Raw genomic sequence first — 25,265 nt, 5'->3', positions numbered from 1 at the left:
TTACCAGTTTTGCCCATCCTCCTACACCCCTCCCCTCTAGAAACCATCAGTTTGTTCTCTGTGGGTCTGTTTCTGCTTTTAGGGTTTTTTTTTGTTCATTTGTTTTTCTTGTAGATTCCTCATATAAGTGAAATCAGATACATCTGTCTTTTTCTGACTTATTTCACTTAGCATAATAGTATTTAAGTCCATCCATGTTGTCACAAATGGCAAGATAGCATTCTTTTTTATGGCTTTATGGCTGAGAAATATTCTGTATACACACACACACACATACACACACACACACACACATATTTACCCATTCATTGATCAGTGGACACTTGTGTTGCTTCCATTACCTGGGCTATTATAGATAATGCTGCTGCAAGAAACATAGGGGTGCATTTTCAATTTAGTGCTTTTGTTTTCTTTGGGCAAATAACAATAGTGGAATTACTGGATCATATGGTACTTCTATTTTTAACCTCCAGACTATTTTCCCCAATGGCTGTACCAGTTTACATTCCCACCAACAGTGCTAGAGGGCTTCTTTTTACACATCCTCACCAACACTTGTTCTTTCTCTTTTTGATTCTAGCCATTGTGACTGGTGCAAGGTGATCTCACTGTGGTTTTGACTTGTATTTCCCTGGCAGTTAGTGACGAGCATTTTTTCATGTGTCCGTTGCCTATCTCTGTGTCTTCTTTGAAAAAATGCACTCAGGTCCTCTGCCTCTTGTTATCTGGGGGGAGGGGTGTTGAGTTGTAGAAGTTCTTATATATTTGGAACATTAACCTCTAATAAAATATATCATTTGCAAATAGCTTCTCCCATTTAGTATGTTAATTTGGGGGGAGTTTTTTGATGGTTTCTTTCATGGTGCCAAAGCTTTTTATTTCATTGAAATCCCAATCATTTATTTGAGGAGACCTAGCTAGAAAAATGTTGCTAGGCTGATGTCAGAGAAATTACTGCCTAAGTTTTCTAGAAGTTTTACGGTTTCAGCTCTCACAGTTAGGTCTTTAATCCATTTTGAGTTTCTTTTTTGTGTATCATGTAAGAAAATGGTTCAGTTTCATTCTTTTGCAGCTGTCCAGTTTTCCCAACACCACTTATTAAAGAGACTTTTTCACATTTTATATTCTTGCCTTTGTTGCAGATTAATAGACCATATAACCACGGCTTTACTTCTGGGCTCTCAATTCTGTTCCATTGACCTTTGTGTCTAATTTTGTGCCACTACCATAGTGTTTTGATTACTGCAGCTTTGTAGTATATCTTTAATCTAGGATTGCGATACCTCCAGTTACATTTTTCTTTTTCAGGATCACTTTGGCTATTTGTGGTCTTTTGTGGTTCCATACACATTTTAGTACTGTCTCTTCTAGTTCGGTGAAAAATGCTTTGTGTATTTTGATAGAGATTGTATTGAATCTGTAGATTGCTTTCGGTAATATGAGATTTTAATTTTACCAATCCATGAGCATGAAATATTTTTCAATTTATGGTATCATCTTCAGTTTCTTTCACCAGTGTCTTGTAGTTTTCAAAGTACAGATTTTTCACTTCTTCCTTGGCTAAGTTTATTCCTAGATATTTTGTTCCTTTTGGTGCAGTTGTAAATGAGATTTTCTTAATTTCTCTCTCTGCTACTTCATTATTAGTATATAGAAATGCAACTGATTTCTGTGGATTAATTTTGTATTCTGCAATTTCACTGAATTCACTTATTCTAGCTGTTTTTTGGTAGAATCTTTAGGGTTTTCTGTACATGGTATTATGTCATTTGTAAATAGTGACAGTTTTTCTCTGATTGCTGTGGCTAAGACTATGTTGAATAAAAGTGGCAAGAGTGGACATCCTTGTCTTCCTCTTGGTATTAGGGGAAAAGCTCAGTTTTTCACTGTTGTGTATGATGTTAGCTGTGTATTCTTCACATACGGCCTTTATTATGTTGAGATATGTTCCCTTTAACCCCATTTTGTTGAGAGTTTTTATCCTGAGCAGATACTGAATCTTGTCCAATGCTTTTTTCTGTATCTATTAAGATTTTTATACTGTTCTGTTGTGGTATATCGTGCTGATTGATTTGCAAATATGGAAACATCCCTGCATCTCTAGGATAAATTCCACTTGATCATGGTGAATTATCCTTTTAATGTATTTTTGAATGTAGTTTAATAATATTTTGAAGATTCTGGCATCTATGTTTATCAAGGATAATGACCTGTACTTTTCTTTTCTTATGGTGTCTTTGTCTTGGTGGTTTTGCAATCAGGGTAATGATGGTCTTGCAGAATGTATTTGGAAGCTTCAATTTTTTCTTTTTTTAATAGTTTGAGGAGAACAGGTATTAACTCTTCTTTAAATATTTGGTAGAACTCCTGTGAATCCATCTGGTCCTGGATTTTTGTTGGGAGGTTTTTGATTATCAGTTCAATTTCATTACTAGTAATTGATCTATTCAGATTTTCTATTTAATTCTATTTTAGTTTCAGAAGATCTGGTGTTTCTAGAAATTTATCCATTTCTTCTAGTTTGTCCACTGCATGGCAATATAAATTTTTGGCATATAATGTTTTTGTAATAGTTTCTCAAAATCATACTTTGTATTCTGTGACTTCAGTTGTTACTTCTATTTTGTTTCTGATTTTATTGTGTTTTTATTTCTCGATGATCCAGCTAAAGGTTTATCAGTATTGTCTGTTTTTTTCAAAGAATCAGCTCTTGGTTTCATTGATCTTTTACAGTGTTTTTTTAGTCTCTAATTCATTTATTTCTGCTCTGGTCGTTTTTGTTTCCTACTTGTACTAACTTGGATTCTGTTTCTCTTCTTTTTCCAGAAATTTTACGTTTAAGTTTAGGTTGTTTATTGAGATTTCTGTTGTTTCTTGAGATAGGTCTGTATCACTATAAATTTCACTTTAGAACTGCTTCTCTATATCCCAAAGATGTTAGAATGTTATGTTTTCATTTTCATGTTTCCATGTATTATTTTATTTCACTGTTGACTTGTTGACCCATTGGTTGTTTGGTAGCATGTTGTTTAGCTTCCATGTGTTTGTACTTTTTCAAGTTTTTCTCTTCTTGTGATTGATTTCTAGTTTCATAACATGTGGTTTGAAAAGATGTAGGATATGATTTTATTCTTATTAAATTTGAGATTTGTTTTGTGGCCTAACATGTGATCTGTTCTAGAGAATGTTCCATTTGCACTTAAAATGAATATGTCTTATTTTTTTGCATGGAATGTTCTATATATATCTGAAGTCCATCCGGTTTGATGTGTTGTTCAAAGACATTATTTCCTTAAATTTTCTGCTTGGTTAATCTATCCAAGTGTAAATGGAGTGTCAGTGTCTCCTTCTCTTACTGTAGCACCATCAGTTGTACTCCCTTCATGTCTGTCTCTCTTTGTCGTATGTACTCAAGTGTTTCAGTGTTGCTGGTATAGATACTTAAAACCATTAAATCCTCCTGTTGGACTGACCCCTTTATCATTATGTAGTGCCCTTCTTTGTCTTATGTTACAGTCATTGTTTTAAAGTCTGTTTTGTCTGATAAGTTACTATCTTAGCTTTTTTTTTTTTTTTCAATCTCTATTCTATGGAATATTTTTTTCCATCCTTTTACTTTTGGGCCATATGTGTCTTTAGATCTGAAGCAGGTCTCATGTAGCTCCATATAGATAAGTCTTGTTTTTTATCCATTTAGATGTCCCATTTCTTTTGATTGGAGTATTTAGATCATTTACTTTAATTATTGATAGGTATGTGCATTTTGCCATTTTGTTCATTGGTTTTATGTCCTTCTTTCCTTTCTCTCATTACTTGTGATGGATGACTTTCTATAGTATTATGCCTAGCTTTCTTTCCCTTTATTTTTTGTGTGTCTATTACAGGTTTGGGGTTTATAGTAACATCCTAAGTATATACCAGTCTATAGTAAGTGGATGGTCATTTAAGTTTGAACCTATGCGAAAAAAGCATTCTTACTCTCCCCTCCAAATTTTATGTACATGTTTTATTCATAATTTTATTCTAATTCTGACCTTTTATTAAAGGAGTTCCTTTGATATTTCTTGTAATGCTGGTTTAGTGCTGACGAATTTCTTTAACTTTTGTTTGTCTGGGAAATTCTCTTTAATTCTGAATGACAGCCTTTCTGGGTAGAGTATTCTTGGTTGTAGGTCTTTTTCCTTTCAGTACCTTGGATATATCATGCCACTCCTATCTGGCCTGCAAAGTTTCTGCTGAGAGATAAGCCTTGTGGGGGTTTCTCTGGTATATAACTTTTTGCTTCTGTCTTGATGCTTTTAAAATTCTCTTTATCTTTAACCTTTGACATTTTAACTTTTACATGTCATAGTGTGGACCTCCATGGGTTCAACTTCTTCAGAACTCCCTGTGCTTCCTGAATCTGAAGGTTAGGGACGTTTTGAGCTATTTCCTAAAATGTGTTTTTCTGTCTCTTCTCCCTGTGGAACCCCTATAATGTAAATATTTGTTTGCTTGATGTTGTTCAAGAGATCCTTTAACCTATCCTCATTTTAAAAATTCTTTTTCCTTTTTGCTGTTCAGCTTAGGTGCTTTCCATTACCCTGTCCTCCAGACCCATTTTTCTACATCGCTAAACTACTATGAATCTCCTCTAGTGTATTTTTCATTTCAATTATTGTATTATTCAGCTCTGGTTGGTTCTTTTTTATATTTTTCATCTCTTTGTTGAAGTTCTAAGTTCTTCCACTCTTCTCTGCAGCCCAATGATCATTTTTATGATGACCTTAAAACTCTAAAGCAATATGGCTGATAATCGACATTTCATTTAGTTCTTTTCCTCAGGTTTTGTCTTCTTCCGTCACTTGGAGCATGTTCCTCTGTCTTGTCATTTTGGTTGATTTTTGTGCCTATGAATTAGGTAGAACCACAACTTCTCTTAAACTTGAATGAACACTCTTATGTATAGTCCTCCCTTGTATAGACTGTGTACCTGTGGATTTGGCTAGCTGCAGGCTGAAGTGTGCATGGGGTGGGGTGATCCTAGGGCTCTCCAAGCAGAGAATGCCCTGGCAGGACAGCTGAAGTGGTGCAAGCCAGCATGTCACAGGGTGCTCAGTGCAGATATGCCCTGAAAAGCTGGCTGGAGCTGAAGCCAACACAGGCTGCAGAGGTCCAGGATACCCCACTCAGCAAGTGCCCTAGCAGGGCATCTGGAACCAAGATGGGCATGGGCTGGGGATTCCTAAGGTGCTCCATATTGGAGGGTGCCCTAGCAAACCATCTGAAGCTGAAGTGGTACGGGAAGTGTTCCTGGGTTCTCTGCAACTGTGTCCCCTCAGTGCAACAGTTGGAGCCACAGCAAGTGCCAACCAAGGTCTGCCATTCTGGGGCTGCCTTAGTGGAACAGTGAGGGCAGGTGTGGGCCAACGCCCCTGGGCTCAATGAGGTGATAGTCCAGTCAAGGTGCCTGGACCCCACTCCCATCCCATCTGCTCAGTCAAGTTGCAGGGGGAATGGAAATTGTTTAGTCACCAGCCTCTCCAACCTGGAGAGAGTTTTAGCAGCTCTCCCATTGTTTGTCAGGGCTCTAAGTCTAGTCCCTTTATATTCTAGTTGCTTTCTTAAAAGAGGCTTAAGCCACAGCTTTGTCTCTGTGCCCTAGGGCAGATAGATCTGCTCATGGTCCCTCAAAACCATCCCTCCACACAGCTGCTGGCAGCATCAGGGGTGGGGATTCCCTTCGTGACTATGTCTCCATCTTTCTTGCTTTTCTGTCTGTGATCTCTTTTGTTGGACAGAAGCTGGTCAGTCAGCCCCCAGTTCTTCAGGAGGAATTGCTTTATAAATAGGTTCAGAATTGGTGTGTGCATGGAGGAGGTGAGTTCAGGGTCTTCCTACATTGTCATTTTGGACCAGAACTGAACACACCTCTTTTTCGAGCAATATTTTTGCCTCATGATTGTAAACATCAGAGGTTTTTCCTATGTAGATTCTTGTCCTCTTTCAAAAAGATTTGTTGATAATAACAGCCATCCATTCTGTAATGTCTGAATCAAAGTAATTCATAAGTTGCTTTGGGAATTATGAACGTGGTAGTTCTTATGTAGTTGATGACATGTAAGCTCCTCTGTGGTTTTACATGTTCTAACATTTAAAGAGATCTCAGAAAAGTATAGAAAATTCTATTAACCTGTTCAAATTTTGGTCCATGCTGTCTTGCCTATTTACTTTTAGTCCTTCCAGGATGTCAGATATATCCCTGGGTAACCATTGAAACACTGTAGAATTCCAGATGGATGAAAAAATGTGGAACTCAAGAAGGAATGACATTATCTGACTGCCTCTACATACATAGGAGAAGGAAGCAAATCCCTTTAAGGAAGTAACATTAAACTATAACTTCGAGGAAAGTACCATGACTGATTTGAAATAATCTATTCACTGCCACCAACTCTAGATTAAAAGAAACATACATTCAAGTTTCTTGAAGAGTTGTGGCCAAAAGGCTGTATTTACACAGCTTCTTTACAGTTTTGCTCCATAATATGTAGGTGTCGTAGAGCCCAGAGGAACATCATTCACATATGATTTCAAATGGTAGGAATTCTGATTAGCATTACACTAGAAATTTCAAGGAAGAACTTTCGAGTCACAACCTTGTTGAAATATCCCCAAATAGGCATTTGCCAGAAGCCTGAACTGGCTTTTACTTGAGTGATAAAAATCGTCTTGATTATTACTCTAAGGGCCTCAGCTAGCTGTAACATCAAATATTTCAACCTACTCTCTGAACTCTCTTTACAAACACAGTGGAACCACAGAAAATAAGATACTTTTTTCCATCCAGATACTTGCTGACATGCTGCTTACAGGACTAACAGGCTGCCCACTGGTCTGTTTCACACCAGCAGAGGGGCTGGGCTTGTCCTTCGGATTAAGTCTATTAAAAACTAGAGACGGGGTGCCATGTGCTTTTAGGATTCTAAAAGTCCTTATTTTGCAGGACGTGTTCTTATTAAGGTCTTTTTAAGATGACCTTTAAGGATTCTGGTATAAGTGCTGTATCTTACAAATTCAATTTCTCTTGTCTTTTATGATGTTCTAAATGAATGATAGTGATTTGTATAGGTTTTCTGTGCAAAAGAATATTTTTAAAAATTCAAAAATATTTTTTCATTGTCTTAAAAATATCTCCTTATCTTACCTAAGAAAAATGTATGCATGTATGTCTAGATATACCAACAATCTTCCAAATACTTTATTCCTCCCCCAAAAATATAATACTCTTAGATTAACAGTTGATATTTAATGATATGAATGTCACAGCAGTTAATCAGAAATAAGTGGATTTTTTTTAAAAAGTGGATTTTACTAGACTCTGTTAAATTCACATATACCTATATTGGGGGCAAACTTTTTCTTGCTAATAATCTCATTTCTTCACATGGTGATATTAGTCACATGGGGTTCATGTGTACACCAGCTACATGTGAGTTTCTATAAATTTTCTGGTTTACTTTTCTCTTGTTTTAAGATGTAATGTGCTATGGTGTGAATACCATTCTTTAAAAATCCAGAGAATTAAAAAAAAAAAAAAAATCCAGAGAATCCAACTTGTAATAGAATAACAGTCATAATGAAGTGCTTGTGCTCATGTGGATGAAGTGCTGCGTTACCTCATGGGAACCTTTTTCATGTTTTGGGTATTTAGAAGGCAGTTCAAGGTAACGCTAAAAAAAACACCTAGAATTTTAGCACATGACTTATATTAAATGTGTCCGTAACTGGTAAAATATCTCTATTACCAAATACACTGGCAAAATAAAGGAGGTCCCATCACAAAAGGAATTAATTCCAATACAGTGTTTTTTACTAGCTTAAAGGAAAAGTAATGGAATATTGAATAAATTTTATATTAAGACCAAATATTCTATAGAGATCTCTGTAGAGATCGTCTATCGATCCATAGATAGATTCTTCAGATCTCAGTTGAAAACATGGCTTCACTTCACTCAAGGGTTGGAATTGTGTATGGTCATTAGTGATAAGATGTTTGAAGATAAATTGTGTTTATAACATCTTGTTTTGTGTCTCCACAAAGGAAAATGCAGTGTTAGAGATTTTAACCACAGTTCAACTACCTGAGATGTCTTACACACAGCTGTAGTTTTCAAAACACACTATCTGGAGTCTTTTTTCTTAAAAATTTAATAATAATGTAGTTCCATTATTACCATTTTCTGGATGTATTACAAAATTGTGTAACTTTAGCCTTAACTATCATAATTATCTACCACTATGTATGCAAAGATCTTTTGATTTGTAAATTAGTAAAAGCTGTATTAAAACATGTCCTTACAGAATCAGTGTATCTGTACCAATAGCAATTGAAGTTTGGTATAAATGTGTTGTAGAATTGATCCAACTTCCAGTAGAATAACAGAGTCATAATGATGTATTTAAATTTTCTTTTAATGCCTTGATCAGTTAAATTTATATTTTAATTCTGATATTGTTATAGTTGAAAAAATCAATAATCTGAGTTTTGATGTCTAACCTCAAATATTATCCACGAAGTAGTAAGTAACTCAAGAAAGACTTGATGTCTGTCTCAAATATCCATGAACTAGTAACTCTAAATAACTTAGAGATGATGTCTCATATTGTACATATATTTGTTAGGCAGTTACTATGGGCCAAATGTTAAGCTAAGAATTTTCAATATAGACATATAGATTAGATAGAGATAATTTAATATATATAACTATGTAATTATGTATGTATATATATATTATTTATTGGATATATTGACTAGTTTATATAAATAGACATAATTTTATCCCTCCCAATGAATCTGAAATAATATTAATGTCATTTTATAGAAAAAGAAAGTAAATTACCCAGGGTCTCACAGCTAGTAAGTATCCATGTAATAGGATATGTATGAACTCTGTGCTTTATCAGTAAGCTATGTGTGCATTTTTTTTGTTGTTGTTGTTGTTAGCAAAGCTTGTTGTTATCCTGCCAGTAGCTAAGCCAAAATTAAGTCTAAAAAAATCACACATGCATATAACAATGATTGTTAAACTGAGTTTGGGGATGCCTAATGATAAAATCTGATAGAAGCAAAGAAATAGTAATGATGACAGAGGAATGGAAGAGAGTATTAGAAGTGGTAGTGGAGGTTTCAAAACCTGGATTCTAGTCATTTTTCTCAGGATCTTAGGTAGCCATCCCCTATATGCTTTCTATTCTTTTTATATCAGCAGAATCATGCATGCTGTTTTTCCATATTAGATCTTTGAGCAGCTTAGACCTGTAAAGCTAGCAGAGGGGATCTGAAACTATTTCTTTTTCTAATTATGAAAGTAGTACATGCACATTAGAGAATGAAATGCAAAAACAAAGAAAAGTCACTTCTAACCTGTCATCAATCAGGAACATTGTTGCCATGTTGGCGTACTTCCTTGTAATGTTTGTCTGTGTACATGTTCACAACAGTGATCATACTAAGTAAGTCAATTCTGATCATACTCAGTAAGTCAGTCCTATCTCAGTTCCATTTAACATAGTGTTCTAAGTATCTCACCACATCATTAAATTTTGAAATAAGTGTCATTTTAAATTATTGTATGATAGTCCATCATTTTTATGAGCTGTCACAGACTAATATTTTAGAAGTAATAGAAACTCTAACTTTATTCGCAAGAACATTAATGAATCAAATGCCTCTGCTTTGGTCTAGAAATACGGAAACTTGGTGTTATAGCTATTGTTAAATAAGGCTTAATATAAAAAAATAGGAAATGGATTTGTCAATGTGATGACATTTGCTTATTAGACACAGCTTTCAAAATATGGACTTAAAAGACCACCAAAGTTTAGACAATAAAGGGAGTAATAAGGACTTCTTGGAGTGAAATAGTTGGTAGCCCCTGAAGTAGAAGTGCCATCAACCCTGAGGAATGTGACCGACAGCAGTGTAGCTGGACTTTTCCTTTGCTTTTTTAATCATAATCTGCCTAAGGACCCTTTTAGACCTTTCTTTTTTTCCTAATCACTCCTGCGTTCCTGCAACAATGACAGTTTAATACCACAGATATACTATTTCGGTGCATTCTTTTAGCATCTAAGACCTTTTCTTGTCCCTCAAGGACCAATTTTCACCCTCCTGGGGACACTGCCCTCATTTAGAATGCATGACCTAGAGTAATCATTTAAGGTATTATTCTAACGATGTGTTCATCAGGACAATTCCCATGCCATCCAGGACTTTTCTCAATGTCACTTTGCTCTTTTATATGCTCAGAAAATGAAAATTGAACCAGGATTTAACCCTAAACCACCGCTTCTCAAATTTTTCAGCCCAGGGAGTTAACTGTGAATCAATATTCTGATTTTCCATTTTTGGTTAAAGCCCAGTATCATTCCAGGTCTGTTTTCTCTTAAAAACTTGTGCAAATTTTTTATTTTCCTCCTTGGTAATTCTGTAATCCTTGAGTAAAATTGGTGCTTCAAGAAGGTGTACTATTTATATCTTATGGCTCTATGTATTCTTGCACTTATTTTTATATCATTGCCATTGCTCAAAAATATGATGAGCATGGGCAGCAGCACTGGCATAAACACAGGCATCCTTAAGAAGATATTGAAAGGACATTTTATTCGGGTACAAAAATTCCCACAGAGTTGGTAAGATTCATAGTAATTCCAATGTACTCCAAAAGTATAATAACTTTGGGGGAACTATAAGATAGCTTTGTCTTCTGTTTCATTGCTCCTTTCTATTACTTACCCATTCTAAAGGGCAAAAGGACCTGGTGTTTCTTTTAGACATTGTGGGGGGGTGGGGAGGAACAAGCTGGAAGGTGCTTTGGGAAGTGATATGTAGAAAGAAGGATTAGTTTTAAGCAGTTTGCTCTAATAATGAGCATGAAAATGATCTGTTCTCCAACCCCCCCTCCTTTTTTTAATTAAAAATAGGATCCTTCAAAAGAGAGGAAGAGAATCTTATGCAAGCTCCACACCCAGCATAGAGCCAGATGCAGGGCTCGATCTCACAACCCTGAGATCATGACCTGAGCTGAAATCAAGAGTTGAATGTTGAACCAAATGAGCTACCAAGGCACCCCATCCTCCCTTTTTAAAAATAGTTTCTACTTTTAGTTCAGGTTCTAACAGCTATTTCTTTTTAAGATGTTGCTTAAAAGCTTTCTATGGAATTAGCACTCACAAAAAATTCCATGTTTTTTCCTCTTCCACACTTCTGACATTACTGTTTGTCGTAATTGCTGTTCATGGCATTTAAGTATAGCAGTTATCATAGGTGTGAATTCATTGCCCTTTATTTTTAATGTTCAATATATGTGAAGAGACCATTAATTAATTTGCATAGTACCTCAATGAGAAGGGCTGAATAAAATCTCTAAAAATGAGATAGGAAAGTAGATATAAGAGAGTGAAAATTGTGCAAATAAATGGTTTGACTCAAGGTCACTCAAAATCTTAGTTGCCAAAGTGAAATGCACCTAACCACTCCCATCTCTCTGTGATGTTCCTTGTCTACATCCAGAAAAGTCTCAGTTGCAGCTGTCAACTACCTGGTGTGGGACTACTCTATCCAATTAAAACAACTGAACAAAAAATTAAGATATGGCAAACTGAATAAATATTCATCAGTAAGTAGAAATTTATAGCAAGTGGCCAGAGTTATAGCAGATGCCATTTTATTCCTATTTGTAGGCTCAAATATGTGATACAGTTAAACTCCCAAGCACTTATTTGTAAGATTCTGAAGAGAGGTCAGTACTCTTCTGAGGAAATAAATTTTTTGTTTTGTTTGGTTTGGTTTGGTTTTTGGTTTTTGTTTTTTTTGTTTTGGTTTGGTTTTTTGCATTTCTTGGGTTTTTTTTTTATTAAATTGATTTATTTTCAGAAAAACAGTATTCATTATTTTTCACCACACCCACGGATTGCTCCATGCAATCCGTGCCCTCTAGAATACCCACCACCTGGTACCCCAACCTCACACCCCCCGCCACTTCAAACCCCTCAGATTGTTTTTCAGAGTCCATAGTCTCTCATGATTCACCTCCCCTTCCAATTTCCCCCAACTCCCTTCTCCTAACTCCCCTTGTCCTCCATGCTATTTGTTGTGCTCCACAAATAAGTGAAACCATATGATAATTGACTCTCTCTGCTTGACTTATTTCACTCAGCATAATCTCTTCCAGTCTCATCCATGTTGCTACAAAAGTTGGGTATTCATCCTTTCTGATGGAGGCATAATACTCCATAGTGTATATGGACCACATCTTCCTTATCCATTCATCCGTTGAAGGGCATCTTGGTTTGGCGACTGTGGCCATTGCTGCTATAAACATTGGGGTACAGATGGCCCTTCTTTTCACATCTGTATCTTTGGGGTAAATACCCAGGAGTGCAATTGCTGGGTCATAAATTTTGAGCTAGGGCAGTGAAGACTAGGATTAAATGAACTGGGATATGTGACTTGGAGTTCAAGAGAAAATACCTATTAGGAAAATAAATCTTTGCTTTAGGTAGGAAGTTGTTTTGTTTTGTTTTTTTTAAATGAAAAGTCTTCAAAATCTATCATGATTCTTTTTGAAGGTTTTTTGAATCACTTTCCATAGTTAATATTTCAAATATAATTTATATGCAAAAAATAATAATAATAATAATAACAGTTCCAGGATCAGAGATACCTTCACTACTCTAGAGTTGATTTAATCATCAAGTCTGTGTATGTGTTTTTCCTTGTTATATTAGGTTTCCTAAATTATGTTTACTAATTTTTTTCAAGAAAAGAATGATCATCTGCAACTTCCATTGCCAGTATTAATTATAGCAGCCTTAAATAACAGATGGGTTTCTTGGGGTTTTTCCTGGTGAAAGGTGCCTTATTTTAGTGTCATCTACCAGGATCCAAAAATACATATGTTTAGGGTAACAGAAGATAGTAGAGTATGTAGATCCTGAGCTCACCTCCTCCCAAAAACATAGTAGGCCTGCAACTATGTATAGAGCAACTCTGAGAATGACCTGAAGTTTAGCAAAACAACTCTTCCACATTAAGAAGGGTAGAAGGGGCAGAGATGCAATGTGTCTGGGAACCAAATCCCTGACACATCAACCCAAAAGCAGGAGGGATATCATAGGTACAGAGGTCTTCCCTGAGGAATAAGCAGTTCAAGCCCCACACTGGGTACCCCCGACACCATAGGGATCTGTGTCAAGAATACTTGTGAGAATAAGGAATAACATGGAAGACTTTGGGGGAAGGAGAAGAGAAGTGAGTTGGGGGAAATCAGAGGGGGAGACAAACCATGAGAGACTGTGGACTCTGAGAAACAGAGTTTGGGGGGGCAGTGAACCTGATAGTGGGTATTATGGAGGGCACGTATTGCATGGAGCACTGGGTGCTGGTGTGGTACATAAACAATGAATCTTGGAACACTGAAAAAAATTAATTATTTAAAAAAATGAAACCCCAAAATTCTTTGAAAATCAGTGGAGCTTCACTCCAGAAGAGCCAGAGGGCCATGAGGAAATCAAGACTTCACTCTTCTCTTAAAGGGCTTGTACATAAACTTACTCCAAGAGCCAGAACACAGGCAGCAGTTTGAAAAGCACAAGGGCCATTAGTGAAGACTTATTGATTATTTTAGGGTATGTGCAGGAGGGGTAGACATCTGTAGAAACTTTTCTCCTGGAATGCAAACGTTGGCAGACACCATTTTCCTTGCCCTTTTTCAGCCTAGCTAGCCCAGTGCTGGTAGCCACCAGTTTGGATCCTCTCTATCTACTTTCCTAGCACTTCTCACCCCACTCTGGCATTCCCTGTGGACCCAGCCTCCCCTGCTCTACAGATGTCCCCCTGAAGTGGTTCCTACACTGCCTAGAGGGCATCCCCCCCAACACACAGCTCACATGAAATACCTGTGAAGCACCTGGTTCTGATGACCAGAGGAGATTGTACTTCTGGGCAGTCGTCTATAAGAGGCTACTACCTTCAACCCAGGAGATGTAACTGACCTACCTAATACACAGAAATAAACACAAAGACAAAATTAGGAGACAGAGGAAGAACAAGGTAAAACCTCAGGGTTGGAGGGGAGAGGTGAGGGAAACTAAATGAAACAGATATGCAACCTACCTGATGAAGAGTTCAGATAAATGGTCTTAAAGATACTCAGTGGAAATGTCAACAAAGAAGATATAAAATAGAACCAGTCCGAGCTGAGGAATACAGTAACTGAGTTGAAAAATACACTAGAGGAAGTCAACAGTAGCTTAGAGGATGAAGAAGAATGGATCAGTGATCTCAAAGACCAAGGAGTGGAAATCATCCAAGCTGAATAGCAAAAAAGAAAAATGAGGACAGCTTAAGGGACTTCTTGGACAACATCAAGCATACTCACATTTTTATCAGAAGGAGAAGAGAAAGGGACAGAAAACTTATCTGAAGACATAAAAGCAGCAACTTCTCTAACCTGGTAAAGAAAACCTATTCAGGCCCAGGAAGCACAGAGAGCCCCAAACAAGATGAACCTAAAGAGGTTCACCCACAGACATAATTAAAATGCCAAAAATTAAAGATAAGGAGAGAAACTTAAAAGCAATAAAAGAAGAGCAACTAGCTATGTACAAGGGAACACCTGTAAAACTTTCAGCTGATTTTTCAGCAGAAACTTTGCAGGCCATAAGGGAATGCATGATATATTCAAAGTGCTGAAAGGTTAGAAAACAAACAATCCCTACTACCAAGAATACCGTACCTGGTAGCATTATCATTCGGAATTGAAGGAGAGATAGTGTTTCCCAAACAAACAAAAGTTAAAGGAGTTCACCACTAGACCAGCCTTACAGGAAATGTTAAAGGGACTTCTTGGGGGGGGGGGGGGCGGATTTATATAGTAAAACTAGATTACTTATAAAACTACTCCAAAGATCAGAAAACAAAAGTCGTAAAGTCAACTGTATCTACAATAATTAGTTAAGGTATACACATAATGAAAATATGTGCAACATGACATCAAATACATAAAAGGTGGGGTACAGAATAAAAATGTGCTTTCAAATGGGTTCAAACTTAAGGGACAAACAAAATAACCTGCTATATAAATAGGGAGTTATATTTGAAACTCATGCTAATCACAAACCGAAACCTATAATACATACTCAAAAAATAAAGAGAAGGAAATCCAAGCCTAACATTAAAAAATGTCATCAAATCACAATGTAAGAGAGCAAAAGAAAGGAACAAAGAACTATGAAAACAACCAGAAGGTAATTAACAAAATAGCAATAAGTACATACTTAACAATTTCTTTAAATATAAGCTAAGTGTTCCAACCAAAAGACATAGGCTGAATGAAGGCATAAAAAGAATCCATCTTTATGCCGCCTACAAGAGGTTTCACACTTTAAAGACACAGGCAAACTGGAAGTAAAGGCATGGAGAAAGAGATACTCCATGAAAATGAAAAAAAAAAAAAGACATCAGACACAAAAGACATATAAGAGGGCATTACATAAGGATAAAGGGATCAGTTTAATAAAAGGCTTAACAACTGTAAATATTTAAGCACCTAACATAGAAACATTTAAATAAATAACTATTGACAGAGATAAAGTGAGAAATTGACACTAATGAAATCATAGCAGGAAGTTTTAATACCCCACTTACATCAATGGATGGATTATTCATCCAGAAAATCAATAAGGAAACAGTATCTTTGAACAACATACTGTACCAAATTGAGTAGGATTTATATATAACATTCCATCCCCAAACAGCAAGGTACATGTTTTTTAAGTGCATGTGGAACTTTCTCCAGAATAGATCACATGTTGGGCCATAAAACAACTTTAAATAAATTTAAGAAGATTGAAATTATGTCAGGCATCTTTTCTGACCACAGCAATATGAACTTAGAAATAAATTACAGGAACTGGCAGAAACAAATACATGGAGTCTAAACAACATTCCGCTAAACAACCAGTGGGTCAATGAAAAAATCAAAGAGGAATAAAAAAAATACCTTGTGACAAATGAAACACAATTTTTCAAAATCTTTGGGAAGCAGCAAAAACAGTTGTAAGAGGGAAGATTATAGTCATACAGACCTACCCAAACAACAGAAATCTGAAACTCTTTAACATTACACCTAAGCCACTAGAAAGTAGAATAAAGCCCAAAGTTAGAAGAAGGAAAGAAATAACAAAGGTCAGAGTAGAAATAAATGAAATAGAGACTAAAAAAAAACAAACAAAACAAAAACATAAAAAAAGATGAACAAAACTAAGAGCTAGTTCTTAGAGAAAGAAAACTGATAAACCTTTATCCAGACTAATCAAGAGAGGATTCAAATGAAATCAGAAATGAATGAGGAAAAGTTACAACTGAGAAATACAAAGGATTATAAAAGGCTACTACAAAAAATTGCTTGCCAACAATTTACACAACCTAGAAGAAATGATAAATAGCTAAGTCCCTAGAAATACAACCCTCCAAGACTGAATCAGAAAGAAATAGATATGACAAATTAGTAATAATGAAGTTCAACTAGTGACTTAAAAACTCTTGGGAAACACAAGTTCAGGATGAGGATTCATGAGTGAATTCTACCAAACATTTAAAGAGGCATTAATACCTGTCCTTCTCAAAATATTCCCCAAAATTGAAAAGTAAAGAACATTTCCAAATTCATTCTACAATACTAGCATGATTGATAGCAAAATCAGACAAAAGATAATATTTTTTAAAAAAAAATTATAGGCCAATATCCCAGAAGAACATAGATGCAAAAATCCTCAACAAAACATTAGCAAACAACATTCAAAAATATATTAAAAGGATCATTCACCCCAGTCAAGTGGAATTTACTCCAGGGATACAAGGATGATTCAGTATCTGCAAATCAGTGTGATCCACATTAACAAAATGAAGGATAAAATCATATGATCATCTCAATAGTGTAGAAAAAGTATTTGACAAAATTCAACATCTACTCATGATAAAGTCTCTCAACAAAGTGAGTAGAGAATATACCTTAACAGTGAAGCTAGGGGCGCCTGGGTGTCTCATTCGTTAAGTGTCTGCCTTCAGCTCAGATATGATGCCAGGGTCCTGGGATCAAGTACCGCATCGGGTTCTCTGTTCAGCAGGAAGCCTGCTTCTCTACCCATGGCCCCTGCTTGTGTTCCCTCTCTAGCTGTGTCTCTCTCGGTCAAATAAATCTTTGGGGAAAAAAAATAGTGAAACTATATATGACAGGTTCACAGTTAACATCACACTTAATAGTGAAAAGCTAAAAGCTTTCTCTCTAGGATTAGGAACAAGACAAGGATGCTCACCTCACAACTTTTATTCAACAGAGCACCAAAAATCCTAGTCACAGCAATCAGACAAGAAGCAAAAGGCATTCAAATTCATATGGAAGAAGTAAAACTACCACCATTTGCAGATGACATGATACCATATATAGAAAACTCTAAAGACTACCAAAAAACTATTAGGATAAATAAATTCAGTAAAGTTGCAGGATACAGAATGAATATATAGAAATCTGTTGTATTTCTATATACTACTAATGGACTATCAGAGAAATTAAGAAAACAGTCCCATTTGCAGTCGCATCAAAAAGAATAAAATGCCCCCCAAAAGTCCCCCTAAAACAAACAAAAAGAATAAAATGCCTATGAGTAAACTTGACTAAGGAGGCAAAAGACCTGTACTCTGAAAACTATAAGACATTGGTAAACAAAAACACTAATTTGAAAATCTTTATGCACCTCTTTGCTCATTGCAGCATTATTTACAGTAGCCAAGACATGGAAGAAATGTAAGTGTCCATCAACAGATGAATGGGTAAAGATGTATACACACACACAGAGACACACACTGGAATTTTACTCAGCCAGAAAAAGGGACATCTTGTCATTTGCAACAACGTGGATGGACCTAGAGGGTATTATGCTAAGTGAAATAAGTCAGACAAATACCATATGATTTCAGTTGTGTGTACAATCTAAAAAAACATGAAAAAAACCAGACTCATAAATACAGAGAACTGGTGGTTGTGTAGAGTTCAGGCAATGAGCAAAATAGCTGGAGGGGATTAAGAGGTACAGACTTGAGTTAGAACAGTACACCGTAGGGAATGGAGTCGGTGATGCTGTAATAACTTTGTATGGTGACAGACAATAACTACACTGCCTGTGATATTTCATAATGTATATAAATGTCAAGTCACTGCTGTACACCTGAAACAAGTATTATATTGTGTGTCAGGTATATTCAATTAAAAATACATATGCTTATTACATTTAAAAATCTAAATCTCCACACTTCCTTGCCAATTATCCTATCAGATGTGTCTCGGGCTGCCATAGTACCCTTCCCACTCTAGGAGCATATTTAGCTGTTCTTTTCAATGACACTTGACATGTGCCCTCACTATTTTGGACAAAAGCAAGATAACTATTAGAAAAACTCTTTGAGACTTACCTGTAGAAAACAGGGAATTTAGACTTACATTTAAGTGTAGGTACTTTTTCTCACCAAAAAGTAAATCAGAACAGATAAGATTTCAATGTGTGACTTCTGTGGTGATTGACTAAAGGATAACATTGCTAGAATTTCTCAGTTTTTTGGAAATGATTAGAAGCAAAGTAAAATTTATTGCCCAGTTCTGCATGACATAATGGAAATACTTAATAGAAAAGTAACCTGAAAACAGATTAAGAAATGCAATTTAGTAGACCATAGTAGGTTGAGATGTTTAGTTATAGGTGCAAGAAACAGCACATACAGATTTGAGTGAGAACCAGAAATTAATGTGTGTTCTTATATATGAGCGTAATTTAATAAGCTCCATTTATAGCTATATTTTTTTCCAAACTGGGAAGTATTCTATAAGAAAGGAAAAATTAAAAATAAGACTATCATCCAATTTGGTGTGGAAGAAAATATCTTCATACTGGAGGCTTTCATGCGCCTATGTTATACTGCTATATTGCTGGAATTGTGAAGAGGGTGTTTTTAGCAACTTACCTTCTCGTGGAAGAAGACATGAGAAAAACACACTAGACAATTATTGTATTTAGATTTGATTATTATTGAAGGTATCAGCTTACAATTTCTCATGAAGATATTGGGGAAGTAGGCAAAGCAGCAGAGACCAGGAGGGCAAGGATGCGGACTAGAGTCACAAAGCATTTGGGTTGTAGCCTCACTTCCTCACCTACTTAACTTATGTCCTTAGAATTAGTGTTTGGCATTTTTCAGTGGTCTGAGAAAGTTATTAAAGAAGTGTCAAAGTCTAAATAGTCTTAAATGCATAAATGTGTTGCATGGCATAAATTTGGTAATTTTTATTTGAATCTTTTTTTTTAATTTAGGCTTTTGAAATACAGTACCAAATATAGATATTATGGACATTCATCATAAAAGTACCTTCTCAAGTTACCAGCCCATGCCCTGGTGATCTGTGAGGGATGGTGGTCTCTAGTTCTTCCTCTTAATAAGGTTGCTTTCCATTCATGGGTGCCAGTGTCACTTGATTGAACTTTAAAAAACTTGTCAGAGAGGGTGCCTGGGTGGCTCAGTGAGTTAAAGCCACTGCCTTCCGCTCGGGTCATGATCCCAGGGTCCTGGGGATCGAGCCCCGCATTGTGCTCTCTGCTCAGCAGGGAGCCTGCTTCCCCCACTCTCTCTGCCTGCCTCTCTGCCTACTTGTGATCTCTGTCAAATAAATAAATAAAATCTTTAAAAAAAAAAAAAGAAAGAAAGAAAGAAAGAAACTTGTCAGAGGACTAATCCAGAGCCCAAATCTCCATTGCTTATGTTTCTGCTGGTTTTGCCTTTTCTCTAGCAAAACTTCCTACACTGGAATCTGGGTAAAGTATTTGAGCAAAGCAGTGAGTTTACTTCTGTTCAGCCTGTTAACTAACAGTAGACTCAAAGCATCTACTGTTTTCCTCCCCACCTCAGACTCAGTTGACAGGATGATTAGCTTGACAAAACAGACCGGCAGAGACACTACAAAGCCTGCTGCTCGAGTAGTTGTGCTTCCAGGAACATCGACAACCCTGTAACACTTTCCTCTGGCAGAAACTTCCCAAGAAAGAGCCTCCACCATCGTAGGAAAGAATAAGCTGGTGTCCCTATAATGAAAGCCTTTTTTTTTTTTTTTTCAATTGTTTTTCTTTCCATACCTGTTAGTCCCTATGGCTTAAAGAATAATATGTGGAATTGGGAATAAATTTGTATTAATTTTTCAAACTTCCAACACATTCTTAGTCAGTTTCTTTAATGTTCAAAATGGGGACAATACAGCCTGCCCTGAAATAATAAATAAAAATGGGGGGAAAGTTTATTTCTGGGGATAATGAAAAATAGGGTTTTCATCTAAAATGAGATCAAGATGATATGGTGTCTGTATATTTATTCCATTATTGACATGATATCCCTTTCAAAATCTACCCAGATGGTTCACAGGCACCAGCCAGACCTCCTAAACCACGACCCCGCAGGACTGCACCGGAAATCCACCACAGAAAACCCCACGGTCCCGACGCATCATTGGAAAATGTTGACGCAAAAATTGCGAAACTCATGGGAGAGGGTTATGCCTTTGAAGAAGTGAAGAGAGCCTTAGAGATAGCCCAGAATAATGTCGAAGTGGCCCGGAGCATCCTCCGAGAATTTGCCTACCCGCCTCCAGTCTCCCCACGTCTAAATCTATAGCAGCCAGGACCTGTCCACACCAAAATGGCAAGCAGTCGATATCCCAGGATCGTGGAAAAGAGACAAGCGAGAGAAGGGGTCTCCTTGGCGTGGCATCTTGAGAAGAGGCTTGGAAAGGCTGCTTCTCAGAAGACAGCTGCTCGCTCAGGATGTCAACAGCTGTGCTTCCTTATTTCTGCTAGCCATACTTTTTAAATCAGGGTTGAACTGACAAAAATAATTTAAAGACGTTTACTTCCCTTGAACTTTGAATCTGTGAAGTGCTTTTCCTTGTTTACAAGTTGGCAAAGTTGCAGTTTTTGTTTTTAGTTTTGTTTTAGGGTTTTGGTTTTGTTTTTTTGTTTTGTTTTTTGTTGTTGTTTTTTATCCCTGTACTGTGTTCTTGACAGACCCTTGGTAGAGTGGTCAGGTCTGCTGTAACATTTCCCACCAACCCCCTTGCTGTCCACGCCAGCAGCTGAGTCATACGTTCATTCGGATCTTATCCCTCCCACCCCACCCCCCATGACCAGCTGGGTCCAGTTCCATTTCTCCCATTTACAAGATGCTTCAAAGGTTCTGATTTTCAACGTATTGAACTAATGCAAGAAAAGAAAAAAAAAAGTGTGTGGCCTTCACTACTGAGTCTTTTCTTTGGAAACCTTTGCTGTTGTGAGATGGGAAAGTTATGAATGTATAAAGCATTTTTTCATCCATGAACTCACTGATTTTTGATAAGGGGTTTTTCATGTGATACAGAGGAACATCCCTTTTTAATGTAAGTTTTGTGATCTTTAGCCCCCATCCCCTATTCTCATCTTTGTCATCCCAGGGGTGTCACTACTCTGTAAAAAACAAAATATTAGGAAGCAGCTACTGCAGATGTGGGAGAAATTCACTTGCATAAGACAATGCCGTGTTGAAGTTATATAATGAGGTCCCCTGACGGTTACGCCTGCATTACTTTGAGGCATGCTTAATAAGAGGGCCGTCTCCCTGAAATGTGTTAATAATTTTCAGATAAAATTATGATCATACCTTTCCCAAAGTGGAATAGAGTTCATTTCCTATATGAGTGATTACACGCTGGTACCTAACAAGTGTAGGAACCAGTACATATTGCAGTGGAAAAATTAAATCTTTGATGCACTGTTAAGTGCCAATGCTACTGCGGCAATGTCCACCCCTACCCCCCACCCCCGCCCCGCCGCCTTTTTGGCAAAGTCTCTGCAGTCAAATCAGAGTTCACATTTAATTTGTAGATTCTCATTGATCCATCTAGTCAGGGAAAAGAAACTTAGATAGTTTCGCTTTTTTCTTTTTTTGCCCCCAAAATGGAAGTTCGTCCTTCAAAAACCATGTTATTACTTTTAATAGATCTACAAATATTTATTGAGCATCTATGATGTGCTTGATGCACTGTGTTTTCAAAGCACAAACTGTCCCAAGCTGATTGCAATATAATGTTTTGTTATTCTTTATCTGTGCTTTTGATGGCAAAAGTCCCTCTCTGAAAAAGCCTAATGAGAAGTTAGTGGAGAAGTGGGACAAAACCCAGGTCTGTGTGAAATGCTTGAGCGCACAGAAGCTTTTCTAAATAGGGACTCGTGACAGGGTTGTGCACCTTTCCGCCACTCCTCTCTCAGCCTCACCCCAGGTGTGATGTACAGGCATGCACCTGACACTGAGCCTGTCTTTGGGATTCAGAAGGACAGGACCAAACATCCAGCGGGACGCCATGGAAATCAGTCTTCAGCCTGGAGCGGTCACCAAGTTGACCAGGGAGGGGAACTATGGCCTTATTTTGCAGAGTGATGTGTGATATGTGCCCTTGACGGTTTGGCTGTCACGATAGGAGGTAGAGAGGAGTCACGGGCTTGGGTGTTTTAATTTCTCAAGTGATTTTACACTGGTCGGTGTCTTCAGAGAGCAATTTTCACTTTTCCTTAGATGTTGCACCTGTGAGCAGATATATGCGTGCATTTTTAAATGGCATCAGCTAATTCTTCATTGATTTAGGAACTCTGCATACATCATTGTGATTATCCTTTTTAATCAGTCTCTGATGTCATGTTGGAATAGCACTATATGTTTTGTGTTTTTTATGACTTGCTGATCATAGGTACAACTAAAAGCCAAAAGTTGCCACTTCATTGTGAAAATATTGTTATAACTTTAATAGATTAGAGTGATATAAAATACAAATGTGAGGAAAAACATAGTACATCCTCAAACAATTTTCAAATACGATGTGAAAATTTCCAATGAGAATTAGAAAAAGATGATAGAAATTATTTTAAAAAAAAATCTGTTTTGCAAAGAAGACATTAGCCTCCACTAAAATCTCTGCATCTTGTACTCAATAGCAACCATTAGTTCTATCATTAAAAGATTGAATCAGAAACTTCTATGAAATAGAATGGAAAGAGGGAAACTTTTTATCAAACACGGTCATGAAAATCCCCTTGCTGCCTATTATCAATGATAACCTCAAAATTTTTTTGTGTGGAAATAATTTAAAATACTTTAAATTATAAAAATGACTACCCATTAGTGGTTGGAAATGATCAACGCTTGGTTTCACTGTTATCCAGAAAGTCAGACATTCCTCCCATTTCTCAAGACTTGGTACTATATTAAGCCAGTGCACAATACAATCCATATAATTAAAACAAAATCATGGCCAACACTAACCTGCTCTCCCTCATCCCCCAACATGTTCTGGGGATAGAAGTACTTACCCTCAATGACGGTCCAGTAAATTAGTCTCCAAATGTTCTTTTTTTCCCCTTGATGTCTACAATATCCTGGCCAAATTTTCTAGAATTGAATCAGACCAGTCTTTCTGATTAACTTGAGCTTCCTTCCACAAAATGACCTTTAGCTCTTCCCTGTCCCCTCTTCTGTCGCCCACATTGCAAATAGTCCTACTAAAGCCCTAATTGCAACTTCAAAGGGCCCATTTGGTAACTCAATGTCTCACACACAAGAACACTTGCAAAGATTTCTTCATAATGTGAACTTTTTTCTTTTTCAGTTCCAGAAGCATTTCCTACAGTTTGGACATTACTTTTCCTCTTGAATTTTCAACTTGAAGCTTTAATTTGCACTGAATTATCAAAACCTGGTTAAAATTTTAATTTTTTTCTCTTAAGCTGACAGATTTGGAAGCAAATTACAGTGTGTTTTCAACAACACAGGTACTGTCTGTTGACCTGGAATTGTAGTGCTTCTAAGAAAAGTTTCCAAAAAAAGACAGCAATAGAGTGAAGGGTTTTCTTCCCAATTACTGCTTTTTTTACATGCCTTTTTTAAACTTGTCTAATGTGGCAAAATAGTTATGTGTTCAATTAATTTATATCCATCTTTTTTCAATTCTGGTTATTATGTAAACTCAAGTACTTTATCTGTTCTTTTAAGGTATTTTATAAAATGAGTCTTAACAAAATGCAGAGTTGGTACTTCATTTTTCAAATGAACACAAACATTTCTTTCACAGCATTTCTATGTTTTCTTTTTGGTGCTAAGGAAAGGACATTGGATTCAAGAGCTGAGTGGACAGGGCGGTACCACATACCCAGCCCAGGTGGTTATTAAATACCAAAACCATATTGTTTTAAGATATTTACATAAATAAGCTCCTTCCACGTCTTTGAACTGCAGAAGTTCTATTAAAGTTCCAAGTAAGAACCATATCAGGGAAAGACAATGTCTTCAAGATGACAATTAAGGATTCCTAATCAATTGTAACATCTGTTCTCTAAATTCTTGGTTTTTCTAATCATTTATAAGGAAGAATATGTAAAATGGGCCAGTATAAAATGGGGAGGGAACAATGGAGACTAAAAAAAAATGTTAATGATTACTATCATATAAAGAACGAAAGAATGTGAAAGTAATTGATACATGCAATATCCCACACATAGTAGTAATAGTTATATCCTTGAAGTACATACAATTAAAATGGGGGGGATTATACATAAGCAAATAATTCCAATACAATAAATGCCATATATAAATTGTCACTGGAATTATGTATTTACAGTACGTGCTAAAGAACTTTTATTGGGCCCTTACTTTTTGCAAGGAACTTAGTAATAAAACATTTAACCCTCTCAACATCCATTAGGGCTCTTCTAGGACATAGAAGTAAAGGAGGGTATGATACATTCCTTCTGGAAATTTCAATGAATGAGAAGGCTGAATAGCATTTTGGCAGCCTAAAGGAGGATCACAATTTTTGTTTTTAAGAACTCCAGAGGTAAAACATTTCAACTAAGAGCAGCACACATCATAAAACAATTATTTTAGGCAAAGAGGAGAAGTAGTGGGGCGAGAAACACAGAAAGGGCTAGGGAGAGGATGTTGGTGCCGGTTGCTAAAGGACCACAAAAGACATCTAAGATTTCTAGAAACCATAGGACTAGCAATCAGTTGCTGGAAGTCAGAGTTGACAGTAACCATGAAAATACCCAGAGAGATGAGGGCGTCCCTCCCAGGAACTGACACATCAAATGGCAAGCGATAGGCT

General features: G+C 36.6%; 1 protein-coding gene across 10 annotated transcripts in view; it reads left to right on the top strand.

The window, feature by feature from the left end:
- Positions 1–24,182, top strand: part of CBLB (Cbl proto-oncogene B) — a 221,860-nt gene extending 197,678 nt beyond the window's left edge. For 9 of the 10 annotated variants that reach the window (XM_004769108.3, XM_045088294.1, XM_013064876.2 and 6 more), the window contains one exon: positions 20,496–24,182. In XM_004769108.3, coding sequence (XP_004769165.1) covers positions 20,496–20,755 — 260 coding nt within the window. In that variant the 3' untranslated portion in view covers positions 20,756–24,182. The remainder of the gene's footprint in view (positions 1–20,495) is intronic. The other variant, XR_006609071.1, reaches the window with a different exon arrangement.
- Positions 24,183–25,265: the final 1,083 nt, after the last annotated feature.

The sequence above is a fragment of the Mustela putorius genome, unplaced genomic scaffold (genome assembly GCF_011764305.1).
Source record: "Mustela putorius furo isolate JIRA1106 unplaced genomic scaffold, ASM1176430v1.1 tig00003834_pilon_pilon_pilon, whole genome shotgun sequence".
NCBI lineage: Eukaryota > Metazoa > Chordata > Mammalia > Carnivora > Mustelidae > Mustela > Mustela putorius.
The sequence above is the reverse complement of the archived record's forward strand: the minus strand, read 5'-3'. Positions and strand labels throughout refer to the sequence as shown.